This window comes from Peromyscus eremicus, chromosome 17 (assembly GCF_949786415.1).
Source record: "Peromyscus eremicus chromosome 17, PerEre_H2_v1, whole genome shotgun sequence".
Lineage (NCBI taxonomy): Eukaryota > Metazoa > Chordata > Mammalia > Rodentia > Cricetidae > Peromyscus > Peromyscus eremicus.
In genome coordinates, this window is record NC_081433.1 from 58,342,830 (window position 1) to 58,360,728 (window position 17,899).

Sequence of the window (17,899 nt, forward strand, 5' to 3'; positions counted from 1 at the left end):
GAGCCATGAGTCAGCCAAGAGACAGCACATGCCAGGCATCTGGATCATCCAAGAGGGGGACCAGCTGCCCCATCGGGAACATTCCATACAAGGTGCTGAGACAGGTCTGAGCTTGTCTGTCACAGCCAGGATCCACCCCAGAGCAGCCTGCACCATGCCGTGTGCACCCACAGCTGGACGAAATGATCTTTTACAAAAGGCTTTATTTGAAGGCAAAACAGTAAAATCCACAATCGGTTGTTAACAGCACATGTGTCTGCTTGTTTATCCCGAGTCAGACACGTCTGCACACGTCACAGCTATGGGAAATCTAAAACAAAAATCAAGTGTCTCATGTGGTGTTGAGAAGTTGTAGAGGGCTCTGCATTTTATTGAAAAGAACATTTCAAAAGTCTCTGTACAAATAACTGGCTGCTGCAGCCCCAGGATGCTCCCAGGCCTCCCTCCCTCCCTCTCTCTGGGAATGGTTGGGGTGCGCAAATTGAACAGCACAGGAGGTGCTGCCTGGCTGGCACCCCACACCCCACAGCACCCCACACTCTGGGGTGCTCCTCGCTGGTGTTGGGCTTCCCAGGCGGGAGCTGCAAGCTGAGGCGCTACACAGGGCGGAAGGGCTCTGGAGACCGTCTTTTCCTGACCCGAGAGGCTCAGCCCTGTCTCCTCAGAAGCTGTGTCCAGGTAGTAGCAAACAGCTAACATTTGAGGAAAGGGATAAAAACACAGCTAAACGATGAACTGAGGAGTCAGGGGTCTCTTCAGCCCCGTACCTCAGGGGTCAGCCCTAGTTTTTCCTAACACAAAACCAGGTGGAACCAAAATGAAATTCCTCCTGACCTCTGCAGCTCAGAAGCCAGGCTTTTTCGGCTGCCATGCAGTGTGGTGGCCTTTTCACTACCTGGCTCCTAGCTGCACAGCACTGTGGGTGGGACTTGGGTTCTGGGCTGGGGTGGGGTGGTCTTGGTTTTGAGCTTTGCTATCCTGGCACTGAGAAGCCGAGGTATCTGCAGCGACTCCTCCAGGGCATGCGCAAGTCAAGCCCGAGCCCCTTCCACACCGAGCAGCGCCTGCCCGAGGTCTGCGTCAGTCTTCTTTCTCTTCCTTTCGCGCCCCAAACGTGGAGACTGTAAGAACAGGGCTGTCACTCCCAGCTTCCCAGCACAAAGCTATGTCCACCCTGCCCACCCACACCATCACTCACATTCATCGCGGGCCTTCATTCGGGCAATGAAAGAGTAGCTCTTGTTGCGGCGGTAATTCTCGTAAGGGTCGTCCAAGGCCACGCCCACGCCCTTGTACTGGTCCCACTTATCCCGGACATCGCCGCCCTTAATGGGGTCCTGGATGCCCTGCTCCTTTGCTCCGAGGCCACCAGACCCACTCCAACCTTCAGAGAATAAAGAACGTGCACATGGCAAGGCTGTCACCATGTCCCCATGGAGTGGCCACTGAACCCCAGAACCCCAGCAGAATCCCATCATGTGGTCATGCAGGCAGCTGGCACTGGCCCAGGTACTCACCCATCTTCACCAGCATCTGATGGCCTTTGTTCTCTTCTCCGAGTCTTGAGTCTGGGATGGGAGGTGCTGAATTAGAACCCAGACCAGCTGCAGAGCTGGAATGAAGAGAGCCATGTGGTAAGCTGGTGACCCCCACAATGGGCCTTAGAGCACCAAGAGCAGCCAGTGAAGCATGGTAGGAGAGGGCCTGTGGGCTAGCCCAGTTGGTCCAAGTGATGCCACCTGCCCCTTAGCAACAGGGGCGCCTCTGAGTGCCCCACACTAGTGGCTTACGGTGGGGTGGGGCTCCTGGACCTGGAGCGGCGCCGCCTCCCCGGGGAGTATGACTTGGACCTGGATCTGGACCTGGATCTCGAGCGGCTTCTGGAGGAGCGGGACCGGCTGCGGCTTCTGTGGGGACAGTGGGATGATGTGGGTGGTAGGAGCAGTGTACAATGGGCTTCCCGATGCCCCCACGTGCTTACCTGGACCTGGAGCGGGAGGAGGAGCGGGACCGGGACCGGGACCGGGAGCGTGAGGAGGAGCGTGAAGACTTCGAGGAGCGTGAGCTGGAGCGCGATGATGAGCGGCCTCGGCTCTTGGACCTGCTGCGTGACCTGGAGGGGCCACTGCAGGGGAAATGCCACAGTGAGGATGGCCAGTTAGGACACTACACACCACGGGGCTGGTCCCATGACACCCACCCTGCTCACCTGTTCCTTTTCTCCTGGCCCTTGCGCCGCCGTGCCCGCATCTTGGCTCGGAAGAACTCATAGAGGCCATTCTGCTCCCAGCCCTCGCTGTAAGACAAGGTCCCCATGAGAGATCTGGGACAGCCTCCCAAGGGCCACAATGGCCAGGAGGGAGCTAACCAGGAGGCAGCTGCCTCGTGCCCAGACCTCCTTCCCACTGGGAGGACCTGGTGGGCAACCGAATCCCTGGTGACCTCATAAATACACCCACTGCTGTTCTTAGTGGCTGCTGGGCCAAGGTTGGATGGCACAAGGCCTGTGTTCCATGCCGTGTCTGAGACCAATGCAGAGTGTTGTGGAGGAACCAGCTCCTCACCTGCAAGGTGGACTAGGAGGGCGGGGGCTCAGCCAGGCCTGGGCCCAGCCTCCCTACCTGTTCCTCGGCCTGTCGTGGGAGGGTGGGCTGTAGAAGGCCTCCACGGCTGCGAGCAGCCTCTCGCTGGGTGGCATGGGGGGCGGTAGGCGGATGTCTTTGGGGTCCAGAGGCTTGTACTCATGGTCCTCCAGCTGTAGGAGAACACAGCTGTTGCCTGCGCCCCGAGGAGCCCTCCCTGACCACCCAGTGGAAGACAGCAGCAAGGCAGGAACCTGGAACACCAGCATGCTCCTTCCTCCCACACTAAGCTACCACCCCTGCCAGGGCCCAGCATCACCTTCACAAGGGGAGCCATTAACCCCGCTGGAAGATCGAAGTAGGGCACATTGGGGACCAGGCTGGGGTCATCATGGTTGATGTGAGGTGGGCCCTGTCGCCGCATGTGGGGAGGCTGGCCATTGAAGCCGTGGGGAGGAGGGCCAAAGTCAGGGTGCTGGGGCCCAGCCCAGGGCGGGTGCTCATTGATCCCAGGGTGTGGCATGCGGTGGCCAGGGTGGTGATGAGGGGGTCCCATCTCTGCAAAACAAAACATTGCTCCAGCTTGCTAGGGCAGTCAAGTGGGGTGAGAGGGCCAACAGGGAGGGAGGCCTGGAACTCTCACAGACACGGGTGCAGCTAAGGGACTCAAGTGAGAAGACTGAAGGACTACCACTGTACCCAGTGGCTGCAAGCTGAACTTCTATCTTCTCAACGGGAATGTGCTGAGGTCCTTCTCTGCCAGGACCGAAGCACAGGTGAGTGCTGTGGGATGGTCTGTATGTGCTCTGGTTGGTCAATAAATAAAACACTGATTGGCCAGTGGCTAGGCAGGAAGTATAGGCGGGACTAACAGAGAGGAGAACTGAGAAAACAGGAAGGCAGAGACAGACACTGCCAGACGCTGCCATGACAAGCAGCATGTGAAGATGCTGGTAAGCCACGAGCTACGTGGCAAGGTATAGATTTATAGAAATGGGTTAATTTAAGATATAAGAACAGTTAGCAAGAAGCCTGCCACGGCCATACAGTTTGTAAATAGTATAAGCGTCTGTGTGTTTATTTTATAAGTGGGCTGTCAGACTGCCGGGGTCGGCGGGACCCAGAGAGAAAACTCTCCAGCTACAGGTGAGCTAGCAGCTGTCCTCAAAGTGTAACATTAGGGCTACCAGGTCTCTGGCAGACTCCAACCCAACTGCCTGGGGTCCTTTGAAGAGAACAGGAAGGACAAATGCAGAGGGAAGCCTTCCTGAGGCCAGCCCTGAGGACCCTGGAGTAGGGTGTGGATCTCTACCACTGAGGCACACCCCTGTCTGTGGCTTCTGTGTGCAGCTCAGACTGACACAGCAACCACAAGAGACAAGAAGACACAGGCACAGCTTCAGATGAGTGAGCAGCCAGGAAGGATGGCAAGACGAGGGAAGGAAAATGGTGCTGGAAGTACAGCCAGGCTAAGTCCGGCTGGCCTGTGTGTGGGCACAGGGTGACCACCCTTGTCTGCCCATTCCACACCCATCCTATGTCTGTCACTTCCACACTACCGACAGACCTTCCTACATTGCCCCCTCACTCACCTGTGGGGAAGTCCCCTTGGGGATAGTCGAAGCGGTGAGGGTAGGGTGGCCGCTCAAAAGGGTGACGAGGGGGGAAGTCATCCTGCATGAAGCGGGGCGGGAAGCGGTTGAAGTTGTGGGGGTGTGGAGGCTGGTTGAACTGTGGGTGCTGCTGGTGGGGTGGGAAGGGCCCACGGAAGTGGGGGGGCCGCTGCATCCGGAAAGGTGGTTCACGCTGGGCACCACCCCAGGGTGGTGGCTCATGCTGATTGTTCCATGGTCCTTCAAACTGGTTATTCCAATTGGGGTCTGGCTGGTTGTTCCAGGGAGCATCTCGCTGGCCATTCCAGCCAGGGTCCCCACGCTGCTCACCCCACATGCCCTCATGGCTGTTGTTCCAGGGTGGGCAGTGGGGTGGTCCACCTTGGTGGTGTGGGTATGGGGGCTGCTCTGGTGGCTGTAAGGCAAAGCACAGACATGAACTCAAGGTGGACCAGCCCTCCATCCCACAGCTCTTACTGAGCCTGCACTGACAAAGCCTGTCACCCACCTCCCTCAAAGGTTCCCATGCACACCCAGCAGGCTCAAGCCCACACTGGAACATGGGGACTGTCTACAGGGAGTGTGCCATCTCTTGTCAAGTAAACCTGAAGCTGAGCGGTGTGAGGCTCAGATCTGAGACCTATAGTTCTCAGCCCACAGCCACATCCCTGGCACCCTAAGTGTCCTCTGCAGTCAGTCACCAGGACAGGCCCTGTTGAGGGGAATGTCTGCTGTACCAGACGCTCCAGCCAATCTCACCTAGCAAATTATAGGGCAGTTCTGGTCATGTACCATGTGACCTCTGCCCTGGTCTAGAAGCCTCCCACCCTGAGCCATCCAGAGTCCTGGCACTGCAGCCTCCGGGAGAGGCTAGCTCACCCCTTCTGATCTTCCCTGCATCCCTCCTGACAGACCGAAAGCTGCACTAGTAAGGACAGGCCAAGGAGTGGCCCAATCGATGGTACTATGGGGACAGGGGTCTGCTCAGGTTCCCTTGTCCCTGAGCCATTATGGCTGCCCCCTGCCCCACAGGACCCTACTAGGTGTGAACACAGCAGGCCTCTTACACACACACACACACACACACACACGCCCCAACAGATAAGAAAGTACCTGCTGTTGACCCCAAGGAGCAACAGGATGAGGCTGATCAAACCAAGGGGGCTTGTTTGGCGGGATCTGCTCATGGGGGCCAGGACCCCGAGGGCCAGCAGCTGCAGGATCCTGGACACCTGCCGAGGCATCGTAATCCGAAGAGCCAGGAATCTGGATGGGAGGCTTGTTGTCATCTAAACACGGGTGACAGTGAGAGGTGGCCAATCAGTAGGAGGAGAGGCTCCAGGACCCCCAACCCAGCCCAAGAGCAGGGCTGAATTGTATTCCTAAGGTCATTGAAAGCCACCGCTGCCAAGGTAACCACCACCATCCTCTAGGAATACAACACTGGGCATTTTATTTTCAATGCTCATGACATGTCCCTGTCTTGTCTACAATTCACAGAAGTATGGAGTCATTTTTTTTTTAATGAACTCATCTGTGTGCTTGCAGGCATGCACATGGTGCATGTGTGGTAGTCAGAGTTGGGGCAACTCTTGGCAACAGGCTCTCTCCTGCCACTCTGTGGATCCTAGGGATCAAACTGAGGTCACTAGACCCCTGCAAGTGCTTCTACCCACTGAGCCATCTTGCTGGCCTCCACCTCAGTTTTATTGACAGGGTGTCTCACTCAATCTGGAGCTCAGTGACCGAGTGAGGCTGGGTGGCCAGCAACCTCCAGGGATCTGGCGATCTATGCCTTCCCAGCACTCAGCTGATACACACTACTGTAAGCCCCGCCCCCTCTCCTCTCTCTCTTTGGGTTTTCGAGACAGGGTTTCTCTGTGTAACAGCCCTGCCTGTTCTGGAACTCACTCTGTAGACCAGGCTGGCCTCAAACTCACAGAGATCCGCCTGCCTCTGACTCTGAGTTCTGGGATTAAAGGCGTGTGCCACCACTGCCCAGCCTGCACCTGACGTTTTAAACAGAGGTCTTCAAGCTTGCACAGCAAGCAGTTGCTAGTCTAAAACTTGAGCCGGGCGGTGGTGGCGCATGCCTTTAATCCCAGCGGGAGGCAGAGGCAGGCAGATCTCTGTGAGTTCAAGGCCAGCCTGGGCTACCAAGTGAGTTCCAGGAAAGGCACAAAGCTATACAGAGAAACCCTGTCTCGAAAAACAAAACAAAACAAAACTTGAAACTCTCTCTTCCTGGGTGCTCAGACCTTACCCAGGTTTCTTCAGAAGTGGTTCTTACACACGTACACTACAAACATGAGATACGGACATATAAACGTGTGTGTTTAGAACTAGGCTGTACATGCTGAGCTCACTCAGCCTTGGACCATGCCTTTAACCATTCACCAAGTGTAGGTTAAGGCACTAGCCTACCTCCTCCTTTCTATTCTGGGGATCATGCAGAGCAGACACTGCCAGGAGTGTTTGCCTGGCCTGGGCACTCTGGGCTGTGGAGCAGATGTCTAGGGGAACAGTGCTTTCTGAATCTCAGGGCATTCAGTTTTAAGAGGTGGAGGGAACCTCATACCTGGCTGGGTAGTTGGTGGGATAGTGGGTGCTGGGGCTGGGGCTGGGGGCGGTGCTGGTGGTGGGGGTGTGGCCTTCACTTCTGCTTCCATCTGAGGCAGCTGAATCTGTGGCTGTGGCTGTGGCTGTGGCTGCTGCTGCTGCTGTTGCTGCTGCTGCTGGGCCAGGCTGCTGACAAATTCCTCATGCTGTGTCTTGAGGCTCTGGATCTGCTGCTGGAAAGCCAGCTGCACAGGCTGCACCACTGAGGAGTACTCATTGATGAGAGTGGCCTGACGGAGAGAACACCACCACTCAGAGTACCAGCCTGGGGCCCAATAGCTAAAGGGTGTGTGAGATGCAGCCAGACTCAGTGATGAAAACATCTACAGGGGGCAGTTTGAGACCTGGAGGTGATGGGTGGCGCTTACCTGGTACTGACCAAGTCCCAGGGCGGGGCTCTGCAGCTGCTGAATGATGGAATCATCAAAGTAGCCATTCTTCTCCCAGAGCTGCAGGAGCTGATGCAGAGGGAGACTCGTGAGGCAGAGGCCACGCCACTCAGCCCCAGCCACTCACCCGCCCACCCAGCCCCAGCAGCCCCATACCCGGGCAATCTTCTGCTGCTTGTCCTCCTCCACAGCCAGGAAGCTGGTGCAGTAGATAGGCACCACCACCTTCTGCAGGGCAGCCAGCAGCTCCCGGGCCTGCTTGCGCTGGCTGTGAGGGAGAGACCTTCCGCGCGTCAGGGCCCTGGGGCGGGACCCGGCCACGCACCCGTTACCATGCGGCTGCAGCCACAGCACCCTCTCCTCAGGAAATGGCCCCCCAACCAGGCAGGACTACCTATAATGCAGGTGCCTTGTCTTGGGAGACAGGTGGAGTGAATATGTGCACCCCAGGGCTATTCAGAGCAAGGCCTTCACTATAAGAAGGGCCCACCAGAGTGCTTGCATGTATGTAAAGTGTGAAATGGGGCTGTTGTAGTCAGGACCTGGTTACCACTGTGCACAAGCAGATTCAACAACCTGCTCAGCAGGGATTCCTCAGGCCCATTGGGCCACTGAGTAGGCTTCTTGGAGTCTAACCTTACCCATGAGGGTTATGGACAGCCCTGGGCACAGCATTTGCCTGCCATGGGCAAGGCCCTGGGTTTCATGCCCAGTGCCACTGAGGAGGGGCAAAGAGGAAGAAACAGTCCAAGTAGGCCCCTCCAGCTGTGCAGTATGGTGGATCCAGGCCTCTGGTGTGACAGTGGCTCAGCAAGATGGCCCACATGCCAACCCAGGAAAGGTGCACACAGAGGCTAGCAGCCTCAGCTCCCACAGCTGAGGTCAAAGGGCAGCAATGGCTGGCCAGGAGCTGGGTAATGTAAGGCAGTGCAGGCCAGAGCTTTATGTGAGCCCAGGTGAAGAGTGTAGCAGGGAGTGGGAAGGAGGCCATCTGAGCAGAGGCTCTATCCTCAGAGGCAGTAGCAAGCCACTGAGAGAGAAAAGGGTACAGTGCAAGAGGGCACAGGTGGCAGAGCCGCTGTCACTTCCCAGCAGGACAGATATGGAGACGAGGCAGGGAGGGTTGTGTAGAGATGGGGAGAGGGGAGAGGGGGAAGGAGGGAGGAAAGAGCAGGTCAGCTTCTCCTGCTGTCAGGAGAACCATGCACACTTATCAGGTGTCCTGGCTGTCATGGCCATGCTGAAAGGCAGGGGGCAGTCAGCATAGCTGACTGTCAGCATGTATCACTATCGTGGAACTCCTGCACCTGCCTCTGGCCAGAGTTCTGGGTTCTGGTTTCCTCCATCAACTTCACCCGGTGACCATGCAGAGACACCTACCAGGCCCTAGGAGGCTGGAGCCATAGTGCAAAGGAGAAGTCTGATAGGCAGAGTCAGCAAAAGGAGCCCCCAGGACACATCAGAGCAGAGGGAGGGTCTCCACAGTGCAGCAGCCAGGTGTCCGGCTGTGCCCAACAGTGGTAGGAGGGCGGACAGCAGATTGAAGCAGACACATGATGCTGCAGAGGCAGAGGAGGCAGCAAAACCCAAGGCCTGCCTTGTGGAGGTGCCAGCCGCTGTCCTGGGAGGGCAGGCAGTGGTCCAGTGTGTGGGTGTGCAGGGGGTGGTCTGGTGAGTTGGGAGACCCTTAGAGGTGTGGGCGATGGCCCGAGTGATCGCGTACTCACCAGTGATGCAGCACATCATTGATCAGATAGATGAGGTGCAGCCGCAGCTCGAAGTGTGCTCCGTCGGCAGTGATGCGGTTGCGTAGGTGGCCTGCCATCAGCTCGCAGTGTGGTGGGGACTTGGCATTGCTGAACATCCAGTTCTTCCCAGCCTGAGAGTCAGGCCAGGGTGAGTGGGTGGTCGGTCAGGTAGGTGACGACATCCCCACCCCACACTGAGCCTCACCGAGATGGCATCCTTAGTGCAGGTGTCAATGATGGGCTGTAGCAGGTTGTCAAACTCGCTCATGTCCAGCTGTGTCTCTTCCAGCAGCTTCTGCATCTGCTGCTCCACTGCATGTGCCACAGCTGCAGTCACTTGCTCCTGGGAAGGCCACAAGGGACAGGTGGTGTGAGCAGACACACTGACATCTGTCTTTAGCATATGCCAAATCCTGTGACAGTCCACCACCAGAGCAGATGGAACAGGCAGGGGACAGAGCTGGCCTCAGACAACAGGAAAAGGTGAAGTCGGAGAGGCAGGATGCTCGAGAACCAACTAAGCAGAGCAAGGCAGGAGTGAGGGTCAACATACGTGGTAGGTCCTGTGCTCCTAGCCCTTGGGAGGCTGAGGCAGGAAGACTGTGATTCCAGGACAGCATGAAGAGCTGCTGTCTCAAAATCAAAGCAAACCAAACCCAAACCAACAAACACATGCTAAGCAGACCAAGCCAGTTAAGACTCAGAGGCCTCTTTTGGTGCCCAACACCTCACTGTCCAGTCTGTGACTGGTGGCAAACACCCATGCATGTTGTGTGACAGGGGCAGCAAGGAAACACCAAGTGGGGCTGGTACTCAGGTCCTTAGGTCACTCCTTTCATTTCTGGTTCTCATCCCTATAGAATTTGGCAACAGGACCAGCCTAACAGATGGGGCCAATAGGGTCCCTCCCTACTCACTAAGTCTGGTAGGCACCAAGCCATCACATGGTGCATCCACATGGGTACAAGTCCACCCAACACCTGTAAATGACCCGCAGTCCTACTGGAAGGTGACCCCATGGTCACTGGCCCAAGCAACAGCTGTACCTGGCGCAGGGCCAGCAGGTGCTGCTCCTGCTGCTGGAGACTCCACTGGCTCTGCTGGATGAGCTCGTCCATTGATGGGGTGCCCTGGGCCGGAGTGAGGGGTGCGGTGGGAGCCAGCGGAGGTTGTGGCAGAGGGGGCATGGCTGAGGTTGGCTCCAGCTCTGGGGCCTGCTGCTTGCAGATGACTAGGAGAGAGATGGGTCCTGTGAGCCTAGGGCCAGCCCCAGGTTCCCTAAGATGTATCAGGTTTTATAGTGGGTAGCCATTCCAGCTTTGGTCTGGAAGTTCCAATCCCCACTGAGGCTTCGGTAACTATCACGCCTACAAGGCGGGGCCAAGGGAGGGCCCTGAAGACCGAGGAGAGTTCTCCAGAGAACACTGCCGGACTGCGCTGAGTCTTTCCCAGAACCCACAACCTACCTATCCCTTCATTTGTAAGTTACGCCATTAAATAAATCTCCCTTTTAACTACGTGGAGTGGCCTTAATAATTTCACCAATAAGGTTTGGCCTCTACAGAGGGCCTGATGGAAGGACGTTAGGTCCACTCTCCACCTCAGAGGGCCAACCTGCCCGTGCTTGCTCTGCTGTGCCTGGCCTCGCTGGAGACCACAGGGCTGCCTTTTCACCACTCCTCACCACCAGGCTGAACCTGCCCATCTTCCTCCCTTCTTCCCCAGGCCTGAGCTACTATGGACTGCAGGCCATGGCTGTTGCTGGAGATGTGACACCTGTCCCATGCGACTGGTCCCTAATCTCCCCTTCACTCGAGACACATTCTGGAGCCCTGGCCAACACACACAGGGTTGGAGTGTCCCCAAGACCTGCCCCACCTCCTGTAGTGATCCTCCCAATCTGTAGCCCTTGGACCAGCATCCAGGATCCATGTAGCTTGAACCACCAAAAACACACTGGTCTGACAATAAGTGTCTGGGGCTGGCATGTGCCCCAATGCTGGCCAGATGAGGCATCAGTGTGTCTGGAGAAGAAGGTCCCTGCGTGCAGATAGGACTTCAACAAGATGGCCTGCTTACCCTCTACTTTTGGGCCCTGCCTGGTTCCAACAACACTCTTTGGGAGCCTCTGAGGCTCACCCAAAGGAAATGGCCTTTGGATAAAAACAAAAAGTAGGGGAAGGGGGCAGGTGTCATTTGGCCTTAGTGGCACCCTACAAGTCGGCTTGGCTTAAGCTGTAAATCCTACACTCCTTTGGGGAGGAAGCTCCACTTTGGAGGAGCCATCAATGGCCTGGGCCTTCACTCATGGCACCACTGGGCCTTCTTTCACAGGTTCACTGTACCCGCCTCCCAGCCCAAGGCTGGGCTTTGCTCCTTCACTCCTGTACAGCGGTCCATCCAGATGAGGGTGTATGTATCCCTCACACTAATCAACAGCAGTGTCAGCCACAGCTCTGCCTCGGCCTGCACCATACTCAGTAAGCAGAGAGGCCCCTCTGCACATAGCAGACAGAAGCCTGTGGAGCAGCCTCACCTCAAGTAATAATTTACGGGATAGGCAATACCCCACAGCTTACATTTTTATTGCACTTTACAAACATAAGACCATGGTGGTTAAAGTTTTAGGAAACAGCTCAACCCCAGTCCTTTACCACAGAGCTTGCAAACTGTTTCTAGACCAGTCAAAGGTTTAGTGACGAAATAAATAAAGCTGGCCCGCTGCCCTTTTTGAGCCTAACTTCCAGGTGACACTCACAGCTCCTCAGCAAGCAGGTCCTCTCTATTCCCATCTCCCTGGTGGCCAAACCCAAACCCTCTTCTGGACTTCCACCATCCATCACCCTCAGCCTGCCCCCCCACCCCAGCCCTCTCTCCAGTTTGCCCCTGGCTGTCCCTGTGATGTTCAGTAGATCCTACTATGGTATGGCTCTTGGAATCTCCTCCTGTCCCCTGCCCCCAATCTGCCATGGCTTCCATGCACTTTCCTTTCCCTGCTACAGCTTTAAGTCTATGGCCCCAACAAGTGACTGTCTGGGTGGGAAGGGTGGGCACAGACTTCCTGTGTAGCTCCCAGGCACTGTCAAAACTTCCTCCCACTTTGTCTTCCCTCACCCATCCTCAAGAGGGTCTGCCTTTGACCCCACCTGCCTCCATCCATGCTCATGACCACCTTTATAAGGGGTGACCATCAATCACCGCCCTCCCCAACTCCAGCCTGTTGTGCTGGAACCCTCTTACGGTTCTCTGCTGCCTTTGGATGGTTATGAACTTGGAGCTCTGGGGGCTAAGGAATGACCAGACACCCTGCTGGTGACATCAAACAGCTGACCTCTACCAAGACTAAACAGGAAACAAAACCTTATGACCAACAAGACTCCAGCACCTACCGTGGTATATCAAAACTCTCCACATCAAACCCTCCCTCAGTTCACACTTGTGGCCACTGGTGGCTCCTCTCTAAATATATAGCTTCTTCAAGTCCCTGTGCTCGTGGGCTTAAGCCTGTCTGTCCTACAAGCTTTCTACCAATCATCTACAACACATTGCTAGAGCACAACAAAGAATATTTGGCATCAGAGGACTGTGGCTCGGCAGCTGTCAGCTTTGAATACCCATGGCTTTGCAAGGGCAGGCACTCATTTCAACAGCTTATTCAGAGGCTAGAGAGCTACTCTGGGTATGACAGATGTTGAGTCCTACCCTCAGGACCCACACCATCTGTTGACATGCTACCATTCAAAGCTTGGGTATGCTGGCTTCACTTGTAATCCCACCACCTGAAAAGCTGATGTAGGAGGTTTGGTTTGAGTTGGAAGCCAGCCTGAGTAACAGGCTGGCAGACCAACTTGGGCTACAGTGTGAGACCCTCAAAGGCCAGCTGTGCTTTCTACTTTCTTTTTTCATTTTTTGGAGGCAGGGTCTGTGCAGCACTGCCTATAATGGAACTTGCTCTGTAGACTAGGCTGGCCTCAAACTCAGAGATCCACCTGGTTCTGCCTTCTCAATGCTGGAATTAAAGGGCTAACCCAGACCCACCACACCTGGCTCTAAAATACTTATTTTTTATTAATTTTTTTATCGTGTTTTTCTTGATGCTCACCTAGTTGGGTATTTAAGATACAGTTAGGCCAGGCGGGGTGGTGCACGTCTTTAATCCCAGCACTTGGCTGGCAGGAGCAGGCAGACTGGAGTTTGAGGCTATCCTAGTCTACAAAGCTAGCTCCAGGATAGTCAGGGCTACACAGAGAAACTCTATGTAGAAAACCATTTAAAAAATAAAATAAAATAAGGAAAAAAGTTGCAAAAACTAAAGGGAAAACTTTTTGACCTATGCATCTGAAATGCACAGAAACCTCTGGCCTCAGCCTGAAGGATGAGCTACACAGTTCCTGCCCCAGGTACAAGCCTCTGCTTCCCGCCTTCCTGCATACCCGTCATCCCCTCTGCAAAGAAATCCAGAAACTCCCGACCCGGCGCCCGGGGAGTGAATCTGTGACACTTCTATGACTCTATATGACACAAGTATTCAACAGTCTATCTTGATGCAGGGCCCCGGGAACAACAGAAAGAACAGCGGAGACAACCGCTCAGCTCTGCAGAGGAAACATGCGACCCCCAAATAAAGAAGAGGCTGCGGCGGGGCCCGGACTGAACTCTGAGGCGGCCGAGGGCCGGGGGGACTCACGCTGCTGCTGCTCCAGAGCCAGCTTGCACTTGTAGTAACTGTAGAACTCGCCTCCGAACAGAAACGAGAATTTCGGGTTGTCCTTCTGCTTCTCCATCGTCATTTTCTCGAACTCGGGCCCGTTGCGAGCCACGAACTGAGCGAGCTTATCGATGACATTTCGAAGCTCCTGGTCTGCAGGACGGAGGAAAAGACGTCAATGGAGGCAGCCCGAACCCGGAGACCGGGCCGGGGTCCTCTGGGGCGGGCCACGGCAAGGCGGCGGTGTACGGGTCCTGAATGGGGCCAAGCGCGCGCGCTGGAATGCGGGGACCCACGGGAGAGGCCGCGGGAGGAGCGGCGAGGCCGCAGCGCGCTTCGTCTCCGATCCGGGAACTCGGAGAGGCACGGCCGGCCGGCGGGGGCACGCGGGGAGAACCTAACGACCTCCGCTCAAGGATGGGCCTCACCGTCTGGCGGCAGCGGCATCTCCATGGCTGCAGCCGCTGGGAACGTCCTCCGGCGCCTCACGATGGCCCACCAGCACCGGCCGCAGAAGCCGGCCGGAAGTGTCGCAAAGGGAGACGTTTACGACGGCCTCGCGGGGCGCTTCTGCGCGCCATTTACGGCCGTCGCTGGGAAACCCCGGAAGTGAGGGCTGGAGGAGGGCGGGAAGAGGCTGCGTGAGGAATCACGCGCGGCGGGGCTAGCGAGGCGCATGCGTGGGAGCTTCTTGGCGCACGCGCCGGACGCGCCGCCAGTCCGCGACGCGGCTTGAGTTTGGGCTTCTGTGTCCTTGCGAGAGCGTCGGGGCGGTCGGGGCGGTCCCGGGCCTCCGCGTCCTTCACAGCCTCCTGCACCGTCCAGGCTTGGCTAATCAATCACAGGATCCCGGCTCGGGTGCTTCCGTTCCGATCTGCGCCCTTTGGGTAAGAATTTTGAACATGGGGGCGCCCGGCTTCCCCACATCGGCCTCAGACAGAAATGGAGCCACGACGTGTCTTCTGAAGCGACGATGCAGACTCGTGCAGACCTAGGGAAGAACTGAAAGCAGCCGTCGACAGCCAGCCCCTTGTATTTTATTATTTACGTCTGCTTTTTGGAGACTGGGTCTCAGGAAGTCCAGGCTGACCTCTTAACTCCCCGTATTGTTGGGGGTGAGCTTACACTCCCGATGCGTCTGTCGGCGCTTGAGTGCTGCGATGACAGGCGTGGAAGCCAGGAATGCGTGCATACTAGGCAAACACGGAGCTATACTATCTGGTGGGTTTGTGTAGGTGACTTCAGTGCCCTCGGGGGCTGAAAGAGTGCACAGAATCTCTTGGAGCTGTGTGCCGACATCTCTGGCAGTGGATTTCATTTGTGCTGGCCACCAAGTCCTTAACTGTGAGCCTTGTGTCTTCGGGTCTGTTATGCCAGGATCTCTGACATCTCCTAATTCTCTTGCCTCTGTTGGACACCTCCTTACCTGCTGGAAGCGCCACACCAAGATGAGTTTGCGAGGAATCCTGACAGTCTTGAGATTCCCTGTGCCCCTCCAGGAAATCCTAGCTTGTCTTCTGTGAAAACCCTTTATGATGTCCTGATCTTGGAGCTGCAGAAATCGCTCAGTGATGATGTGCTTGGCTTTGGAGAAAAATAATCTGAGCTCAGTTCCAAGAACTCAGTGTAAAAGCCAGACAACAGGGGCTGGAGAGATGGCTCACTGGTTAAGAGCACTGATTGCTCTTCCAGAGGACCTGGGTTTAATTCCCAGCATCCACATGGCACCTTTACAATTCTTTGTAACTCCAGGATCCAACAGTCTCACACAGACATACATACAGGGGAAACACGAATAAAATAATAGTAGTAGTAGTAGTAATAATAATAATAGCCAGACAACAGCACAGGCCTGTAATCCACAAAGGACATTATAGTCTTGTCTAGACTGTGTGGCTCATAGCAAACCAAAGTCTACATCTGCTCACCAGAAATGGTTCCAGAAGATTCTTGCTCACAGTATGAGATCTCCCTGCAGAACTCAGTGACTTCTTCCCTGACAAAGCTCAGGCCTTACTGTCTTGATTCTTCCAGCACCTAGGCTGCCTTAACCCCCATCCTATTGTCCTGACCTGCAAGGCAGCTGGTGGGTCAGGGACAGTGACCGTGTCTGATCTCCTAGGTCACACTCCTGCTCAAGCCTGTGTCTACCCAGCCTTCTGCTCGGACCAGGGGTCTAACTTACTGGTAAAACCAACTCCCCCACATTCCCTTCAGCTGCCTCTGAGCTTCCCTGTTCCAGTTTACTCAGCCTTATTATCTCCATAACAGTGGATGAGATATGGAATGCTAAACACCACTTTCCTTGTTAACCTCAGTCCCCTCCTGAGGAGGGACACTCAGGTATCCTGGTTTAAAGCAATGGAAGTGAGGGAGGGGTTCTGGAGATATGGTTCAGCCATTAAGAACACCTGCTGCTCTTCTAGAAGATCCTGGTTTGATTTCCAGCACCCACATTGGCAGCTCACAACTGTAACTCCAGTTCCAGAGCATCTGATGTCCTCTTCTGCCCTCCTTGGGCACAGGACACACATGGTGTACATACAAACACAGAGGCAGAACACAAAATTAAAAAGCAATAGGAGCCGGGTGGTAGTGCGCACGCCTTTAATCCCAGCACTCATGAGTCAGAAGCAGGCGGATCTCCCTGAGTTTGAGGCCAGCCTGGTCTACAAAGCAAGTTCCAGAACAGTCTGGGCTGTTACACAGATACCTTATCTGGGGCTTGGGGAGCAATAGGAGAGCTGAGCTGTGGTGGTGCATGCCTTTAATCCCAGCAGAGGCTGGTGGATCTCTGAGTTGGAGGCCAGAGCGAGTTCCAGAACTGCTAGATACAGAGAAACCCTGCCTTGAACAATCAAGGGCAGGGGAAAAAAGGCAAAGGGAGGGCCAGTGGAACATCAGGAAGGGAAAATGTCTGTGGGGAAAGTGTACCTCCCTAGCCCACGTGTGGAGGTGAGAGGACAGCTGAACCATGATTGGTTCTTAACTGCCATTTCAGTGTCCCCAGGAATTGAACTCGGGTCACTGGGTTTGACAAGTGTCTTTACCCACTGAGCTATCTCACCAGCCTGCTCCACATACCCACTCGCACCCCTGCACAGGGCCTCTGCTTCCCCAGGGCTGGGGTTAAAGGCATGCACCACCACACCTGGCCCTCTGCTTAGTATTTCCCAACCCATTGTCCCTCACCACCTCCCTAATACTTCTGGACAACTAGATTCTGCCAAGGGAGGCCTGCCTCTCTCCTTGCAACTCAACTGGGCTTTGCCCTTCTCAGTCAATGACCCTGCCTCCTAATGAACCTCTCTGGGAACCTGAATGAATCCCCATTCACAGAGGCTGAGACCAAAACTTTGCAATCCATCTGGTCTTACTGTGGCAGCCTGACTTCTCACAGAATACTCCAAAATATGGGGAAACCTAAACGGCCAGGCATCACAGGCGTCTGTGCTTCCCTAGCAGGTGTGAAGCCCAGGGTCCTGTCCCTGGTATTTCATCAGACAGCCACATAATTGTCCTAAAACCATAGGGTGTGGTTTCAGTTCAATGCCCAATGCACAGGAATCAATCAAGAGTTCAAGGCCAACTACATAATGAGGTCCAAGCTAGCCTAAGCTTCATGAGACCTGTTTTAACAAAAAAGATGGTCCAATTGATAAAAGTCGCCAAGCCTCGTGACCTAAGTTTGATCCCTAAAACCCACAGTGGAAGAGCTGACTCCAAGTAGCCCCCTGCCCTCCACATGTGAACATGGCATGCACACTCCCACATACACTAAATAAATAAATGGATAAAAAATGAGAAGGGCTGAGTGGCTAAGAGTGCTGTGTGTGAGGACCAGAGTTTGATTTCACCCACAACCTCATCAAGTCAGGAGTGGCCATGCCCATGTGACTATTGCCTCTGTGCCAGAGTCAGGCAGGAGGATGCTGGGCTCACTGGCCACCAGCCTTGTTCCAGGTTCAGTGAGAATAATGTGGAGAGCGAGACAGTAGTGCACATGACATTTCCTGGCCTCTTCATGTGACTGTGGGTGCAGCACACACGGAAGTTATCACAAAGCCCGATGGAGCAACAACTAGCCCCACCCCTATTCTCCAGACATCCGCTCGTGGGCACCTCTGAGGGAATATAGTTCATCTGCTGGATGAGTGAGCACACTTATCCCTGCCCAGCAAGCCTTGAGGCTCACTTGTTCCCTGTGGGTATTACTTTGTTGACAACCCAGCAGAGATCG

The 17,899-nt window shown here is 55.3% G+C and overlaps 1 protein-coding gene across 1 annotated transcript; it reads right to left on the bottom strand.

The window, feature by feature from the left end:
• Window positions 1-186: 186 nt before the first annotated feature.
• Cherp (calcium homeostasis endoplasmic reticulum protein) lies at window positions 187-14,172 on the bottom strand. Its single transcript, XM_059244954.1, has 18 exons — window positions 14,088-14,172; window positions 13,639-13,812; window positions 9,998-10,182; window positions 9,157-9,294; window positions 8,931-9,082; window positions 7,360-7,471; window positions 7,183-7,272; window positions 6,774-7,044; window positions 5,309-5,484; window positions 4,175-4,610; window positions 2,902-3,140; window positions 2,622-2,755; window positions 2,210-2,296; window positions 1,982-2,125; window positions 1,791-1,907; window positions 1,518-1,612; window positions 1,199-1,384; window positions 187-1,121 (listed from the first exon to the last, which is right to left on the bottom strand). Exons 1-18 carry the CDS (start codon window positions 14,110-14,112, stop codon window positions 1,081-1,083), a joined length of 2,802 nt encoding a protein of 933 aa, XP_059100937.1. The 5' UTR covers window positions 14,113-14,172; the 3' UTR covers window positions 187-1,080.
• Between the last annotated feature and the right edge of the window lie 3,727 nt (window positions 14,173-17,899).

Excerpts from the sequence above, each read along its gene's own strand:
- Cherp (XM_059244954.1), bottom strand. The coding sequence starts at position 14,112 with ATGGAGATGCCGCTGCCGCCAGACG. Across the intron at positions 9,295-9,997 it reads ACCTGCTGGCCCTGCGCCAG|GAGCAAGTGACTGCAGCTGT; the intron begins GTACAGCTGTTG and ends TGGCCTTCCCAG. Across the intron at positions 1,385-1,517 it reads TCAGATGCTGGTGAAGATGG|GTTGGAGTGGGTCTGGTGGC; the intron begins GTGAGTACCTGG and ends TATTCTCTGAAG.